This window comes from Danio rerio, chromosome 16, assembly GCF_052040795.2.
Source record: "Danio rerio strain M-AB ecotype USA chromosome 16, GRCz13ab, whole genome shotgun sequence".
NCBI classification, from domain to species: domain Eukaryota; kingdom Metazoa; phylum Chordata; class Actinopteri; order Cypriniformes; family Danionidae; genus Danio; species Danio rerio.
This window is the reverse complement of record NC_141036.1, coordinates 41,251,480-41,268,058: the sequence shown is the minus strand read 5'-3', so window position 1 is coordinate 41,268,058 and position 16,579 is coordinate 41,251,480. Positions and strand designations below refer to the sequence as shown.

Below are 16,579 nucleotides of genomic sequence, written 5' to 3'. Positions count from 1 at the left end.
ACTTTAGTCAGGCCCGTAGCCAGCCTGGTGAAAGAGGTGGTTGCTTTTCCCAAAAAAGTGAACCTTTTTGCAGTTATTCGCCTCATTTTCTATTTATTTATTAGGCTTAAATACTGCATTTTGAGACATTTTCAGCACTGTTTATTGCTGGATTAGCTTGTCGGATGGTCGTTATACCACACTCTTTGATGTGTAAAAATATTTCCAAAAGATTTAAATAACGAAATATAAATAAAAAAGAAAAGATTTTTAAAATACAAATTTATTACATTTTATGTCATTAGCAAAAAAAGATCTGTTAAAGTTTTAAATTATTGGCCTAATGTCATTTATTAGGCAAATATCCTGAGCAGCACATTCAACTTTCCTCAGTCAGAGTTTGAGAGGGGTCTGGATGCAGACCTGGTGCTGTGCAATCTGAGCTGCATCCAATGCTATTTAATGTGCTCACCTAACCCCACCCGTCACTGTGACGTCACTCACTCCATTTAGTGCACTCACTGTGTCTGACATTGCATCGCTGATTGATGCAATCTCAGCTTGCATCATAAAGGCTGCATCCAGATAACATTGCAGAATTTGGCCATTTGAATATTGAATAATTAAAACATCATTTATTTATTTTCTTTTCAGCTTAGTCCCTTTATTAACCTTCCAGGTGCAACCCATCACTGGGAAACACCCATCACACTAATACACTACGGCCAATTTAGCTTACCAAATTCACCTGTACCGCATGTGTTTGGACTTGTGGGGGAAACCAGAGCACTTGGAGGAAACCCACTCGAACACAGGGAGAACATGCAAACTCCACACAGAAACGCCATCTGACCCACCCGAGGCTCAAACCGGCGACCGTCTTGAGGCAAGACATGTGGTACAGCTGAATTGGGTAAGCTAAAATTGTCCATAGTGTACGAGTGTGAATGAGAGTATATGGGTGCTTTCCAGTGATGGGTTGCAGCTGGGAGGGCATCTGCCGCGTAAAACGTGCTTGATAAGTTGGGGGTTCATTCCACTGCGGCGACCCAGATCAACAAATCTCGAAAATAAAATAAATGAATGAATAAAGTAGAGCAGGGGTGTCCAAACTCGGCCCTGGAGGGCCAGTGTCCAGAAGAGTTTAGCTCCAACCCTATTCAGACACACCTGAACAGCTAATTAAGCTCTTACTAGATATACTAGAAACTTCCTGGCAAGTTTGTTGAAGCAAGTTGGAGATAAACTCTCCAGGACACCGGCCCTCCAGGACCGAGCTTTTGTAAAATATTGTACATTTGAAAATGCATGAATAACAACAATAGCCAAATTATTATAATTAACTTTAATATGGGCCACTTTTGCTGCTTCACACTTTTTTCTATCGTTCATTTTTTTTCTTTCTAGAATAAGGTCCAAGACTTCTAAAAGTTACTTGTGAAATGTTTTCTCTATTTAACAACAGTACAGGTCAGTGGTGAAAGATGACTTCACTTATGTCAGATTCCGCTTGGACTTAAAGCCTTTGATAGGTTAAACGTTACATGACGCATCAATATTGTTCTATAAAGGCTAAACTAAGTCTGCAGTCTGTAAAACAGATCTTCTCTGTGTTGTTTTGTGTTGTGTTCACACTTATTGTCAGATCAACACACAGATAAAGTAGTTCAGGCATGTTTTGAGAGCATTACAGTCCAAATCAAATCAAATCACTTTTATTGTCACATCATCAGCAGCAGTGTGCTATGATGAGTGGAAAGCTTAGGTGCTGGCTCCAGACTGTACAAAATACAGATAGTGCAAATAAAATGACAGTGCAAAACACAAACAGTGCAAATACAACAGCATACTAAATAAAACAAAAAACAAAAAAAAAAACAGCATAATGTGAAATTGACAGCGATATGTACAATAAACATGCCGTATCATACGGTGAAGGATTTGACTTGTGTTAATGCAAGGAGCCGGTGTGATGAACAAAGAGCAGGAGTCAGAGATACAGTTTATTGAAGACAATAGTTTACAGTTTGATCAGCAGAAAACAGCTTCAACACACTCCATGGGGTTCGCAGGCCGCTCTGCGTACAGTCTCAATTTCACAGAAATGATAGAAGAGCAGCACACATGTGGTCAGTGACCAAATCAGATCATCAGGAATTCATACTTCCATTGTTTTTTGACATGATGCTGTTTTCCGCTTCTGCTTTCCACATTGTGCACTTCCTCCTGCGAGTGTCGCAGTCAGAGCTGCATGCAAATGAGGGCCGGCTGAAGCCTCCCCATTGGCCCATTAGCTCTAGATTGACAGCTTCCTTCTCCAGCCAATCAGGCGAGGAGAAAAGCTGACGTCACTCTAATGATGGTCGATACGCACAGGCGAGGACAGAGAAGTGTATAATAATTACCAATCGCTCTTAAATAACAATCTGCAGTGATCACACAACAGTGACAGAGAAGAAGAAAGAGGAGAGACTAAAACTAAACATAAAGCAAAAAATAATTAACCCATAACCCAACCATAAACCAACCCTAACCAAAACCTAACCCAACCATAACCCTAACCCAACCATAACCCTAACAAACATCCTAACCATAACCTAACTCTAAAAACAAAAAATCAGGTGTTTAGAGGGAACTGGGAAAGAAAGAAAGAAAGAAAGAAAACAGAAAGAAAGAGGTGAGGTCTGTCCTCATTAGTAAAGATGATTACTCCTCTATGTTGAGTATGTCTAACCCTAAACCCTAACCCTGACTGATTATCCTTCATTAATGAACACGTTTAACTATCAAACCTTTAACTATCACTAACTTCCTCCAATATTTACTGATGTTTCATCAATGAGGACCAAAGATTTTCTCCAAACAAGCACAGGATTTCCAGCACATAATCTAAAGAACACGAGCAGAAATAAACTAAACATCATCAATAATAAGCTGATTAATATCAATAAACATCTATTAAAGTCATACTCTAAACTACACTTGTGTCCGTAACTAATCTCTAAATGTCCCAGTCTTCACTAAAGCGCTGTTATTTAGCAAACCCTGCTGTTCAAAATGTCTCCATTAAACCCCTTCAGCTACTGGTTTATGTTAAAGCTCATTTGCAGAAATCCAGCGCTCGCTTGGAGAACAAGTGAGAAGAAGAAGAAAGCAGAAAGGTGTGAGCAGCAGCACTAGAAATAATCCTCATCAGATCTGACAAATCCACAGCTGGGCTAAAATCTGTCTGTGGCAGGAGGCTCTTATATCTAGCGTATCGGCCCATATAATCCTGCCCCGTCAGCGCCATCTACACCACCCTAGCCTATCTCTGTTAAAGAGAAAACGCCTTCAAAACCGGCCCGCGACGCCCCTGTTATATGCGCTTATCTCACTTAAACCTGCCTAAAGTCCCGTTAGAGCTACGAGCACTGTCTAATCTAGGCTTCCTGTCTTTATAAAGTATTGACGCACTACAGTAATGATATGCAGACTTTATCTTTCACTATTACTCCTACAGCTAGAGAAATAAAGCACACCAGTATGCTAATAAATCCAGCAGTTTGATTGATTCATCTGTGACTATTTCCCTTAATATGACTATTTACTCTACAGTCGGTGCTAACCCAGTTCATATAAAACACGACGTCCTGTCTAAACGTCAATCAACCTGCTTTCCTTATTTCAACTATTAATGCTGTCCTGCCGCAGACACATTCTACCCCAGCTGAGGATTAGCGCTAACACTCAATCTCCGTCGTCGCCTGTGCGCATCGGCCGCCATTAGACTGACATCAGCTTCCTTCCTCACCTGATTGGCTGGAGGAGGAGCTGTCGGTCTAGAGCTGGTGGACCAATAGGGATGCTTCAACCGGCCCTCATTTACATGCAACTCAGACTACAACCCTCGCAGGAGGAAGTGCAGCATTTGGGAAGCAGAAGCGGAAAACAACAAATGACAAACATCAAACATGGAAGAATGAAACCGTTTCCTGCTGATGATGGCCTCTACGTCATGCTGAACCACTTGTGCTCCAAAATCTCCTCTAAAACAGGTCCAGTTTCAGGACGGAAACCGATCACCCACTTAAACAGATCCCGGCAATCTGTGGAAATATTAAAAAGAGATTATGTTAGTCATGGATGCTCTTGATGATGATACAGCACAGAGATTTATTCAGTGTTCTGGTGAAATTCTTGATTCTGATTGGCTGGAATGAAATCATTAAATCCAGTTTCAGTCAGTCATAATCAGTTCTAGATGAATGCGCCACACGCAAATATTAGCCTTAACCATAGCAACTCGGTAACCATCGCTGAAGCTTTCATTGGATGTGTGCTTTATCTGGAGCCAACGAGGATCAACCAAGTCGCAAATACGGTCAGAAATGGATGAGGTAGCTAACACATGTTACTATGAGCTATAATATCAAATACATGACAGAGTCAGAGATTCAGTCAAATCTGCTGCAATAGTACTTTAACTTGTCTTAAGCCCCTTTCACACAGTAATACCAGTAAATATCCAGAAAATTACTGGAACGACTTTGCCGGTAAATAAAAAAGAAAAACACTGTTGACAAAGGCAAAGATGTTCTGGAATTTTTCCCATAAAGAATATTCACACATCAATTCCAAAATACCGGTAAATTCTGACATCATTCACCGGAAATAAGCTCTAAACGGCAGCGCTTGTGTTTGTACACAGAGAAGCGGTCGGGCTTTTGTTGATGGCTTCACATTTATTTAAAGCTTTAGCATTCATGCAGCTGCTTTGTCCCAGAGACATCCAAAGCAGAAGCACGAACAGCAGCTTCGTGTTTACACATTTGACGACATTACAAATTCTGTGGATGGACGAGTATTGTGAACAACTTTGATGAAAACATATAGAGGAACACTTTTGTATGTTGAGATGTACATAATATGTGTGCTGGCGCTCACCAGCTGCTTTACATGCACACATCACGCAACTTAAGCGGAGCTTGAAGGTAAACAAACAGCGGCTAATATAAGCATTTTATCAATAATTATTTACACAGTTCAGGGCTTGACAATAAGGACTGCCCAATGGCCTGCAATGGCCTGGAGCCAGCCTGCGATACGCTCGGGCCAGTGAACAGAATGGTTACTGGCCGATCAAGCCAGTGCTGCCTTGTCATAAAAGTTTGGCTGTGACCGTCTGTCAAGTGCATGCAAGTACAATCTTAGGGTGCTTTCACACATAAACGTTTGTTACGGAATCTGTCTCGTTTCCCTCGTTTGTGCGGTTTGTTTGGCATAAGTGAATCCAGCAATCGCACTCGGAACCGCGCCTAATCAATCGGTCCAAGATTGCCTGAATGAGGTGTTCTCTGTTCGATTGAGTGGATCGATTGTAGTGAGAAAACAAAGCGATCCAACAAGCTAACGAACCACGCTATATCACAGTGTCTTATGATTGTGTAATAGCCATACATTCGGTTTAACGAAGAATGATGAGCAGGATGAGATGTCATTCCTACCGGCAAATGTGCGTTTCATGTCTAATATGAAAGTAAAAACATGCTGAAATATTACAGAGAGCAGTTTATCTAGTAGGAAAAGTTACCATCTGATAAATTTTCCATATTTTAATCTTATAATATGTTCTATTAGGCCTGTTGTTTTGTTCATTTCCGCATTGACAGCTCGAAAGAAAGATCAACACTGATCTACCTCATGATCTGATGCAGTCTCGGTTCATCTGTTATCTCTCTCTATAATTTAAGCCTATAATGCAGAATTCTAGTCAACGTTTCTTTAATAGATTGATTAATTTAATAGATGGATAGATTTTTTTTGGCAATAAAACTAATTCTGATGTCACTCGATATTAAAGTGAGAGCATTCACTGAGAGCTTCTGTCACTGTGTAGTGTTGTTTTCTCACCTGCTGACAAACTGGGGTGACATCGTGGACGTCCATATCTGGAGAAACAGCGATATCCATTGACCATATGTGACAGCACTCGTACAACATCACTGACATACGAATGGATAGCACAAAAAAGATATGTGAAGTGTTCCCCCTCCTTTTTACGGTATCTCGTTACTCCTGCAAAAGAGAGATTTTCATGTTAGTAATTCACAATATGTTTGCCCTCCTGACATCAGCATACATGCACAGGAGGTTACAGATGAAGGGTCAGTTCACCCAAAAATGTCATTCTCTTATTAATAACTCAGCCTCATGTCGTCCTAAACCCCTGAGACTTTCATTCAGCTTCTGAACACAAATGAAGATGTTTTAGAAGAAACGCGAGAGCTCTCTAACCATATATGCCTTCAGTGGTTCAACTGGAAATCATGACTTTATTGAACAGTTTCTTGTCCTCAGTGTCAGTATATTGCGCACACTCAGAAGAGCTCTGTGCGGTGGCGTACACCGCTGATGACCTCCTCTAATTTGAAGAAAGCACAGGCGCATCCGAGATGATACATCAGCAGTGCAACTGAGAGCAACATGCGTGAAAGCCTCAGAGCTGTCCTGAACGTGCGCAATATACTGACACTGAGGGTGAGAACCTGTTCACTGAAGTCTTTATTTAAAAGTATTCTCAGAGTCTGATAATGCTCTGATTGATCCACTGAAGGCATACGGTCTGTTTTGAGGATGCTTTGGGTCCTTTTATAGACCCTTGCTGTCTATGGAGCTCTCAGATTTCATCTAAAATATCTTCATTTGTGTTCAGGGCTCTCAGGGGTTCAGGACGACATGAGAGTTATTCATTACTAAAACTATCTTCATTTTTGTGTGAACTTTCCCTTTAATAAGCAGCACTAAAAAGCCAACTCACCCAGATAGGGGGATCTCCAGTAGGTTTTTGGAATAAAAAAACTGTAGCCAAAATCAATCAGCTTGAGCTGCAGGGTCTTTGGATTGACCAGGATGTTTTCTAGATGTATGTCATCATGGTGTATGCCATGTTCAAGGCAGCGCTGTGCAGCAATAATGAGCTGCATGATCAGCTGCCGGGCAACACTCTCGCTCAAGCGGCCATTGTTCTTCCTGATGAACTTCCCCAAGGTTATGTACGAGGACGCGTACTCCATGACCAGGTAGTGTTTCCTTCCCTCCACGGCGTACTCGTACAGCTCTATGACGTGCGGGCAGAGCGGAGGTTCCTTGAGAAACATCATATGACGTGCTTCTGGGATCACATATATAGTAGATGTATTTGTCCACTAGAGAAAAAACAAGTCAGGAAAAGGTTAGATGTGAATGTCTTATATATAAATGACATTGTTATGTGTCTATAGCTGTGTTTCCATCCAAAGATGCAGATTAAATGTGCAAAACTGGCAGATCATATAAAAGAATAAAGCAGCGTTTCCATCAATGAGTCCAAGAGAACTAAATCATCACTGAATTATAAACTGGCGGCAAATATCAGTCAGAGAAATGAGTTTCGCCTCAGAAGACCAAGACTAAACACAATGAGCGCGGTGAATGCGGTGGCTTTTAGAGACAGATGCTCAAGACAGTTCTGGAGGGAATAATAATAGAAGAAGAAGAATACTGAAGCACTGTGATGACAGACTGACGGAGGACTGAGGCTTGAGATGGGTACCAGAACTCTGTACTTTATTGGTATCGGTGCTAAATTATAAAAGACCGAAGTATAGGAAAAACTCTGACGTTAACGGTTCTGCTTTCGGTTCTGGAGAATTATTGCTGAATAAACATTACTAACATTAGAATAATTAACTGACCAACCTTTTCTAATTTGCGAAATTAGTCTGCACAGTAGGAAATCTGACATTAGGAATGCTCATGTTTCTGCCCAATAGTACAACGGCGAGTGCGTCAAGTATAAAAGCCTTCGCAGTTCTCGGCTGAGCACGCCCGTTCAGTAGAGGCTCGCGCTGAGCGCACACACACAGCTCACAATACAGACTCAGGCGCACACACAGCTCGTAAGCTTGCGGAGTGGCGGAGAGAACCTAACGGGTTGTATTTCCTAAGTGGACAGCGACAATGCCCATCGCAACAAACACAACAAGTTGTTTACTTGTATGAGCAGAAACGCAAGCTTAGTGAAAGCATCGTTCAACGGAATCCTAAATGTGCATGAAACAGGTGGATGGAAACAGAGCTATGTTCACATATGAACTCAAACTCAACACTACATGTGCCCCTGGACCACTACACCAGTCTTTTGTCATGCGGTTTTATTTTTAGGAAAACTCTCAATTCTGACTTTAATTAAAGATTTAGTTTCAGTATATGTTTGTGCATTTCTTATCGATGTGGTATTATTATCATATGTAGTTTACATGGAAATATGCGGGACTTAGTTGAAGTTATTCACTTTAAAGCTGATTTTCTCAATACTCAGATGTTTTTCACCTTCCAGATGGTCAAACAGCCGCATCTCTCATCAAATATTGTTCTAACAAAGCAAACATTATTGACAAGCTTCTTTATTGATCTTTCAGACGATCCACAAATATCAGTTTCAGACATTATGACTGGTGTTGTGCTCCACAGTTCATCTACTAAAGCTGATAACCCCCAATATTAGAAATGTCCAGAAACTCTTTAATATTCAGTCAAAACAGGATTTCTGGAAATGACTAAACACGTCCAGTTTCAGTCTTTTCCATAAAGCGTGTTGTTTACACGTGTACCTTTCAATACACAACATGAAAACATGACTAAACTTGGAGTTCATCACTTCTCTTCAGATATTTTCAGTAGAGTATGCAAACTTACCATCGGGTACCGCGTTCCCAGAAGCTTTTTAGTCACAATTTTTATGGCAACCTGCAAAAAAAGCATAAAGTCAAAACTTATTCAACCAGAGAGATGTCTGATCACACACACACACACACACACACACACACACACACACACACACAAAGGAAAATTGAATGTTACCTTCTGGCCGTCAGATTTCCGTGTAGCCAGATAGACAGTGCCATGGTATCCCTCTCCCAGCTTCTTCCCAAGCACATATCTGTCAAGTAAAGATCCTGGAGAAAAACACATCACATTTATGACATTTGCTCACTCCTGTTACTCTTCTGCTCAATCTAATCATGAGAAAATTCTGTAAAACTCTGAAAAATAAAACAAAACCCTGCAGATTAGACAGAAAACATTACGGCAGAAGACGAACCTGAGCTGCTGTCTTTAGCTGAGCTGCTGTCTTTAGCTGAGCTGCTGTCTTTAGCTGAGCTGCTGTCTTCAGCTGAGCTGCTGTCTTTAGCTGAGCTGCTGTCTTTAGCTGAGCTGCTGTCTTTAGCTGAGCTGCTGTCTTTAGCTGAGCTTCTGTCTTCTGCTGCAGTTTTGCTGCTGCCGCCATGTTGGATCTGGGCTGTTTTCACTCGTTTTGCAGCAACTGTGTCCTGATCCAGACATCCAGCCTTCCTCTTCAGTGCTCTTGGAGCTTCTGTGGATTCCAGTCAACAATGCATTATTAATGATCAGTTCTTTCATTAATTGGCATTTATTGTATTTGGGGATCTGTTTAAATGGCAGCAGTGCTACTACTTTCCAGATGTTTTGTCATGAAGCTCTACTGAGAAATACTTTGCACAATACTGCATCATTCACAGGTTTAAAGGCACATTATGTGAGACTTTTATTATCAAAATCTCCAAAATCCACTAGAGGAGTGATTCATGAATGATCTCGCAGTGCATTATGGGACAGTGTAGTGTCCACTGGATGCACACTTCAGAATCTCTCCAGTAGTAGTAGGTCATCCGGGTACTTCTCACATGCTGTTTGTCAAATACTGTGAGGTCAGACATACTACTCGGCTCACATACTGTCTTAATGTACTATTTAGTATGGAAGCGTGTGATTTTAGACACAGCCAGTGTGTGTGTTCATGTTAATGACGTCACACATCCTCTATTTCTGCTCTGTTTGTTTAGCGAGGTTTTAATATGTTTGTGTTTTATTTGACAGCACAGAGCAGCAACTGTAGAAGAGTGACGGGACACTGACCTGAGCGGCTGTTCTCATCGCTGGACGTCTCTGCTGCTTTGATGCGTTTCCGCAGAGCGTATGGTTTGACTCCATCAGAATCACTCTGCAAATCATCATCCGCTTTCCTCTTCACTCCTCTTCCTCCTGATGTGGATTACAGTCAATAATGAATTATTAATAATCGATTATTTCAATATTGCCATTTATTTTACTCTGGGATTCAACAAATGGCAGCAGTGCTCCAGTTTTCCAGTCATTAAGAGTGGACTGACCTGAGCTGGACGCCTCTGTGTCGGCGTCTACACTTGTTTTCTCCAGCTCAGCAACTCTGATGCGTTTCCGGTGGGCAGATGGTTTACCTCCACCAGAAACACTCTGAAAAGCATCATCTGCTTTCCGCTTCACTCCTCTTCCTCCTAATGTGGATGACAACACAATGAACAATACACTCCTAATCTTAAGAATCATTTATTTTTTATGCCAGTAATGAAGCTTTTTCACGTTTGTTTTCAACTCTGAAAACTGGACTGACACAGTTTCAATTTACTACAACTTCTATGTTAAGCTGCTTTGACACAATCTACATTGTAGAAAATAGTTTGGACTGTGGGGGAACCCATGCCAACATGGGGAGAACATGCAAACTCCACACAGAAACACCAACTGACCCAGCCGAGGTTCAAACCAGCGACCTTCTATCTGTGAGGAGAACATGCTACCCACAGCACCACCGCGTCGCCCTATTTGAATGATTTTTTTGGCACAAATAAAAGTGGATAATTTTCACACATACCGTGTATTTCTGCCATTGCTTTAGCAGCTAACTGATTAAAATACTTTGCAGCTTGCCTCTGTATTATGAATTTTAAGTGATGAAACTGTAGAAAAGTGTGATTCTGTAACGGGAGACTGACCTGAGCTGCTGTTCTCATCGCTGGACGTCTCAGCAGCTCTGATGCGTTTCCGCAGTGCATAAGGTTTACCTTCACCTAAAACACTGTGAAAATCATCATCCGCTTTCCTCTTCACTCCTCTTCCTCCTGATGTGGATTACAGTCAATAATGAATTATTAATAATCGATTATTTCATTAATTGGCATTTATTTTACTCTGGGATTTAACGAATGGCAGCAGTGCTCCAGTTTTCCAGTATTTCTCCAGTCATAAAGAGTGGACTGACCTGAGCTGGACGCCTCTGTGTCGGCGTCCACTCTTGTGTTCTCCAGCTCAGCAACTTTGATGCGTTTGCGCAGTGCATAAGGTTTACCTTCACCTAAAACACTGTGAAAATCATCATCCGCTTTCCGCTTCACTCCTCTTCCTCCTAATGTGGATGACAACACAATGAACAATACACTCTTCAGAATATAAAGATTGAGAAAATCCCCTTTAAAGTGGCCGAATTAAGTTCAAATCAACATCTGAGTTCTGACATGTTTACAGTAGAAAGTGTTCAACTTGATGGAGCATGATCATAATATAATATTGTATTGATTTTGGCCATAATAGATAAATCAATCACTTTGATCCAGACACTGTATTGTTGCCTAGTGGCCAAAAACTCCGCATGCTCACTGGATTTAGCAGCTAACTGAGTGAAACACTTTGCACCCTGCTTCATGTTTCAGAATCTTCAGTGGTGATAAATGTATGGTGCTGAAGCTGTACAAGTTTTGATGGAGACACACCTGAGCTGGTTTTCTCTTGATAGCTGCTCATCTCTGTGTCTCTTGTGTTCTCCAGCTCTGCAACTCTGATGCGTTTCCGCAGAGCGTATGGTTTGCCTTCACCTAAAATACTGTGAAAATCATCATCCGCTTTCCTCTTCACTCCTCTTCCTCCTACTGTGGATTAAAACACAACGAACAATAAACTCTAAATCTCAATCTTGATTTTTATTGTCAATATTTCATAAAAAAATCCTAACATTGAGAAAAAATCACCTTTTAAATAGTCAAATGAAGTTCTTAGCGGTGCAGATTATAAATATCAAACACTCAGATTTACAGCAGCAAGTTTGTAAATAATTTCATGCTTCTGTCATATTTCAGGCCCGTAGCCAGAGTGTGGGGGGAGGGGATAGTACAGAATTTGTCCTATACATAACCTCATTTGTCCTATTTTGGCTCCTACACCATCATAAATTGTGAAAATAACCTGTTGAAAAAAGCCGAATCATCTGTTGACGTCACATCAGTGTGACTTCAGCTAATCAGTATGCAAACTAATATTTTTCATGAGTCAAACATCCTCATCCAGCAAGACAACATACAATATGACAAAAGTGAAGTCATCTTTCACTACAAGTAGCCCAACGTTTATTCTGAATCTTGGACCTTATTCTTGAAGAAGAAAAAAAACACTATGAAGGTTTTGAAGCCAAAAGCGGCCCATGTTCAAGGTAATATTAATACTAATTGGGCTATTTTTGTTATCCATAAACCTTCAAAAAGTGAAGCTCTGCATTATTAATATTATTGTTTTAGAAGGACGAATTCTGACTGAGGAAAGTTCAATGTGCTTGCCAGTTTATTTTCTCATTAAATGACAAAAGACCACAATTTTTTTCATTTAAAACTTTAACTCTTTTTTTTAAATTATATATGATATCCTCTTAAGGGCCAAGATGATTTTTACATGCATTTTTTTATTTCTATTTGCTATTTGGGCTTATTGGAACCTAAGTAGAATAAAAATCTAAGTATCATCTTTTGATATGATGTACTTTTAGAGAAACATGGTGTCCATATATGTGGACTCGTGGTCTGAATTTACATAAAACCCTTTCCTGAATGTTTTTGAATGCATATATAACATAGCAACATGACTACCAGAGGGTAAAAACTAATTTTTCCCCCATTTCTGAAAGTTCAGAATAGGGTTTGGGACATTTCATATGCTGAAAACAGTTGCAGGATGACAATGTATGCCTGTAAGAAAATATAAAACATTCAAAGTATTTTAAATAGCCACTTAAGAGCTTAAATGTGCCGTCCACATATGTGGACACTCCAGCCCCAGGAGGTTATAATAATTTGTATTTTTAAAATAAGTTTTTTTTTCATATTTCTTAATTCTTTATATTTAGCAAACAGTTTTTTTTTGGTATCTTAAAGTGCTATTATGATGACCATCCATCAAGCTAATCCAGCTAAAAGCAGTGCTTAAAATGTCACTAAAATGCAGTATTATAATATCATTATTAAGAGAAACATAAGGCGAATAAATACAAAAAGGTCCACATTTTTTTTTAGAAAAAGAAGCCCTATTTCCCCCCAGGCTGGCTACACGCCTGTATATCATTATATATTCGTTAGGAAGAGTTTGACTCTGACTCAAGTAAGAGTTAGTAGGTTATCTGCATTTTACTCTGGTGTTTATTGTATTAAATAGACTGATGTTGTTCACTAAAACACTGAATCTGCATTTATATTCACTATGCTCTGAAAACACCTCTGTGTACCGTCAGGTTATCGAGTTATGATCGCCATATTTCGGCTAAACAGCAGCGCCGGGATAACAGACACCTGAACGTACACACAAATGGGTTAAAGCTACTGTCAGACGGGCTTACGGCAGTGTATGATTGTATTTATTAATCCAAAATAAGTACACAAGTTATTTTACAGTGTAAAAGTAGAGTTTTAGTATCAAAAATTGACATATAAAACAGGCAAATACGAAACACATGTGTTCTTAGTGTCTGGACTTACCCGTCAAAGTCTTACAACTTTCCATTTCCGCTAGAATCTCGAAAGGTCTTGTAGACATCTTCTGAAATCGCTCAACTGTTTTGCTCGATGTGTTTATCGACCGAGACTCGGAACAACTTTTACAATCAACCTTCATTTCTTGTTCCAGCAGATTACTGAAGCTGAGTTTGCGCGCGCCTGCAGACCCTCTACAACCGTTAGAACGCGTTCTGCTGTTGCCAAGCAACGAGTCGTCTTTCGCGAGGGTCTGTGACCTTTACCCTATAAAGCAGCGCGTATTATCTTTAATACACAAGTTTATAAGATCTGTATATTATAAACCTGAGCATTCGTTTGATTGAAAGCCTGCTGTATATACTTTGATACGTGTATTTTGCCCTCTTGTGGATTTTAATGACACTGCAGGCAGTGGAAGAGCTTTTTTGACCTTTCCAAAATGTCCGCGCTCATTGAGTTGCTCGCATGCATTTTGGCTGGAAACTGTTCGCTAAATTCAAGATGTTATAGTAAGAATACAACTGTAAATGTTACTAATTGTATTAAATAAAGGTTTTCTTGATTGAAACTAAGCATAATTACTTAATAATTCATTCTTTATGTTACAAATAAATTATGTTGAAAATGCAGATTTGACCCAACAGGTGTAAAAGGTGCATTATTCAATCCCGAACAGTCATGTCAGATTCGTGTAATGTCATCTATACAATCCATACCTACTACAATGCAAACACAGAACATTTGAATGATTAAATGAATCTAATTAGTGACATTAAATGGCATCTTAAAATAGATTATGGGTATTTTTACAATAATTCCTAACCGGTGAACTATCAACAATGTCTGTGTATTTTTAGGTGTCAAAAACAAAAGAGGGGGGAAAAATAGAAAAAAAGTGTCGTTAAAATGTCATAAACATAATAATAGTCGGCAATTAAAGTGCCATAGCGCAGTTAAGGGAAGATGAGGAGGAGGAATGGACCCCTCGGGCCATGCATGTTTGTTCATGCACCACGAGTTTTATCTTCTCCCTTTAAGTAATCGATACAGAACTCCTATTAGTAAAACAAATCAGTTTAAACTTTCATTCATCCCCTCAGCTGTAACGTTTTTGAATTTAGGGTAGAATTTTGTATTGTATTATGTGCTTTGAGTATTATGTGTGACATGCGTGTATGCTGCAACCAAATCGCCTTCGGGAAATGTATAAAGACTACTTGACTGACTGATGATGATGGACATTCAGACAGCAGTAACGTCACCCCTCAACTGCAAAACGTTTCTCTACAGACAGTGATAACCCAGATGAGAAATTCTACAACAGAAATCAACTAAAGCTAATGAGTCCCTGTCATCTGAGTCACTTTGCTGATCTTCAAACTCCCGCTTTAATCAGCTGTGGTTTTCTTTCTGTCCAATGACAGTGCGCGTTTCATACAAGCGAAAGAGGGTTTCACTCAACTTGAAGTGAAAGTTGATTTTGGTGCTTGACTGGTTGCAATTTGTTGATTGAATGAACAGCAGGCAGCAAAAGAAAAGAAAAGCAAGTGGCAAATAGAGAGAAAAGCATGTCAAACATACTTGACCGTTGTGATGGTACGAGACATTCTATAGCAGTTCCCCTGCTATTAAAAGGTCAGGGCACTATAAATAAAGACATTTTGCACCACACTGCTAATACGATTTTTGCCATACGCTTATTTCACGCAGTCACCATTTTGAAGAACCAAAGCGAGGCTGCAGTGGGAAGAAACCCAGAAGTATAAGACCAGAACTGTAAACATTGCATTGACAACACAAACCTCAAGCTGTTGCTGATATTTCAAAATGCAGAAATAGTGTGTAAACATCACTTTAATATCATTCAGTGAGTTTAATGTAACCCATTAAAAGCAGATTAGGCATCAAACAACATCACAGTCTCTTTAAGAGTAACACACTCAAGAACTCCTAGACTTCAGTTCATGGCAGCAGGTAAACACTGTGGGGGCTTGCCTGCTTCAGCCTATGTAACCCGGTGAGTTGACAGGTGGGCAAATCGAAGCTGGTTTTTAATAAAACAAATATAATCTGCATATAATAAATAATATTGGTAAAGATATTTGCGTATTGCTGCACATCCTGTGTGTATTAAGCAATGTTTAAGCAATATGCACAACTGACTCGCTCTGCGCTGGACTTTAGACCTCCTCTCAGCTGGTCTATTGAACAGTTTAGTTCCTCAAAATAGCAACGTGCCAACAATGCGCCTCAGCACACCTCCTTTTTTAGAGCAGTACGCAAATGTATTTGCTATTTAAACAGCGTGCTGCAAAACGTCAAAATGTCCAGCTGAAACTAGCAAACAACAGTTGCATCACACCTTAAACCGGGTGTATGACAGGGCCCAGACACACGAACACTGAAGCGTGAAGCAGCCACGAAGATCATTCGAGTCATCAAGTGGATCCCTCATCTGTGTTTGCACTCAGTAAACAGCGGTGGGTGAACTGATGACCTTCACGGCCAGTCATTTCTGTTTTATTAACTCAAGTTTGATAAATGGCATCTAAAATGTGTTTGGGAAAGGTTAGCTAACTAGTCCCATTTTCCTTAACTTAGCTGAAAATGAGCTCTGACATCCCTTTTTATTTTCACTGTTCATTCAGAACGGACCTTTGGGTCACTCAGAAGGCAGTGAAATGATAAATTTGTGTCACGTTCTCTTCCCTGATAAGATATACAGCCAAGTGCACAACGTTCCTAGTAACTCCAAGCAATACTTCTGGATTTCTTCCCATTTTCTTCCTATTCGATTTCACTTTTAAAAATGGCGGTCGCGTCAAATCCCTCTACTCTTGCAGATTTTGAGATTAGGGAGCAATAAGAAAATTGTGTCTGAAACACTGCCTGAGTGATCCTACAGCTATGTTTTTGGGGGCTGATGCTCCTGGTAGGGTTTGCCATGG

General features: G+C 40.1%; 2 protein-coding genes across 14 annotated transcripts in view; one reads left to right on the top strand and one right to left on the bottom strand.

The window, feature by feature from the left end:
• Nucleotides 1-16,579, top strand: part of LOC141378265 (serine/threonine-protein kinase pim-2-like) — a 65,646-nt gene that overhangs the window by 11,118 nt on the left and 37,949 nt on the right. Inside the window, exon 4 of one of the 5 annotated variants that reach the window (XR_015511758.1) lies at nt 9,901-10,037. The exons of the other annotated variants lie outside the window; for them this stretch is intronic. The gene's annotated coding sequence lies outside the window, so the exon portion shown is untranslated. Of the gene's footprint in view, nt 1-9,900; nt 10,038-16,579 lie in introns of those variants that run through there. 5 annotated transcript variants of the gene reach the window in all.
• LOC141378254 (uncharacterized) overlaps nt 1,679-16,579 on the bottom strand; it is a 30,735-nt gene continuing 15,834 nt past the window's right edge. For 7 of the 9 annotated variants that reach the window (XM_087287445.1, XM_087287447.1, XM_087287448.1 and 4 more), the window contains 11 exons: nt 11,610-11,765; nt 11,102-11,245; nt 10,836-10,961; nt 10,194-10,337; nt 9,940-10,065; nt 9,104-9,376; nt 8,863-8,957; nt 8,698-8,748; nt 6,779-7,166; nt 5,872-6,036; nt 1,679-4,067 (listed from right to left, as the gene is read on the bottom strand). In XM_087287445.1, coding sequence (XP_087143571.1) covers nt 3,970-4,067; nt 5,872-6,036; nt 6,779-7,166; nt 8,698-8,748; nt 8,863-8,957; nt 9,104-9,376; nt 9,940-10,065; nt 10,194-10,337; nt 10,836-10,961; nt 11,102-11,245; nt 11,610-11,765 — 1,766 coding nt within the window. In that variant the 3' untranslated portion in view covers nt 1,679-3,969. Of the gene's footprint in view, nt 4,068-5,871; nt 6,037-6,778; nt 7,167-8,697; nt 8,749-8,862; nt 8,958-9,103; nt 9,377-9,939; nt 10,066-10,193; nt 10,338-10,835; nt 10,962-11,101; nt 11,246-11,609; nt 11,766-11,864; nt 13,737-16,579 lie in introns of those variants that run through there. The other 2 variants (XM_087287452.1, XM_087287443.1) reach the window with 2 other exon arrangements.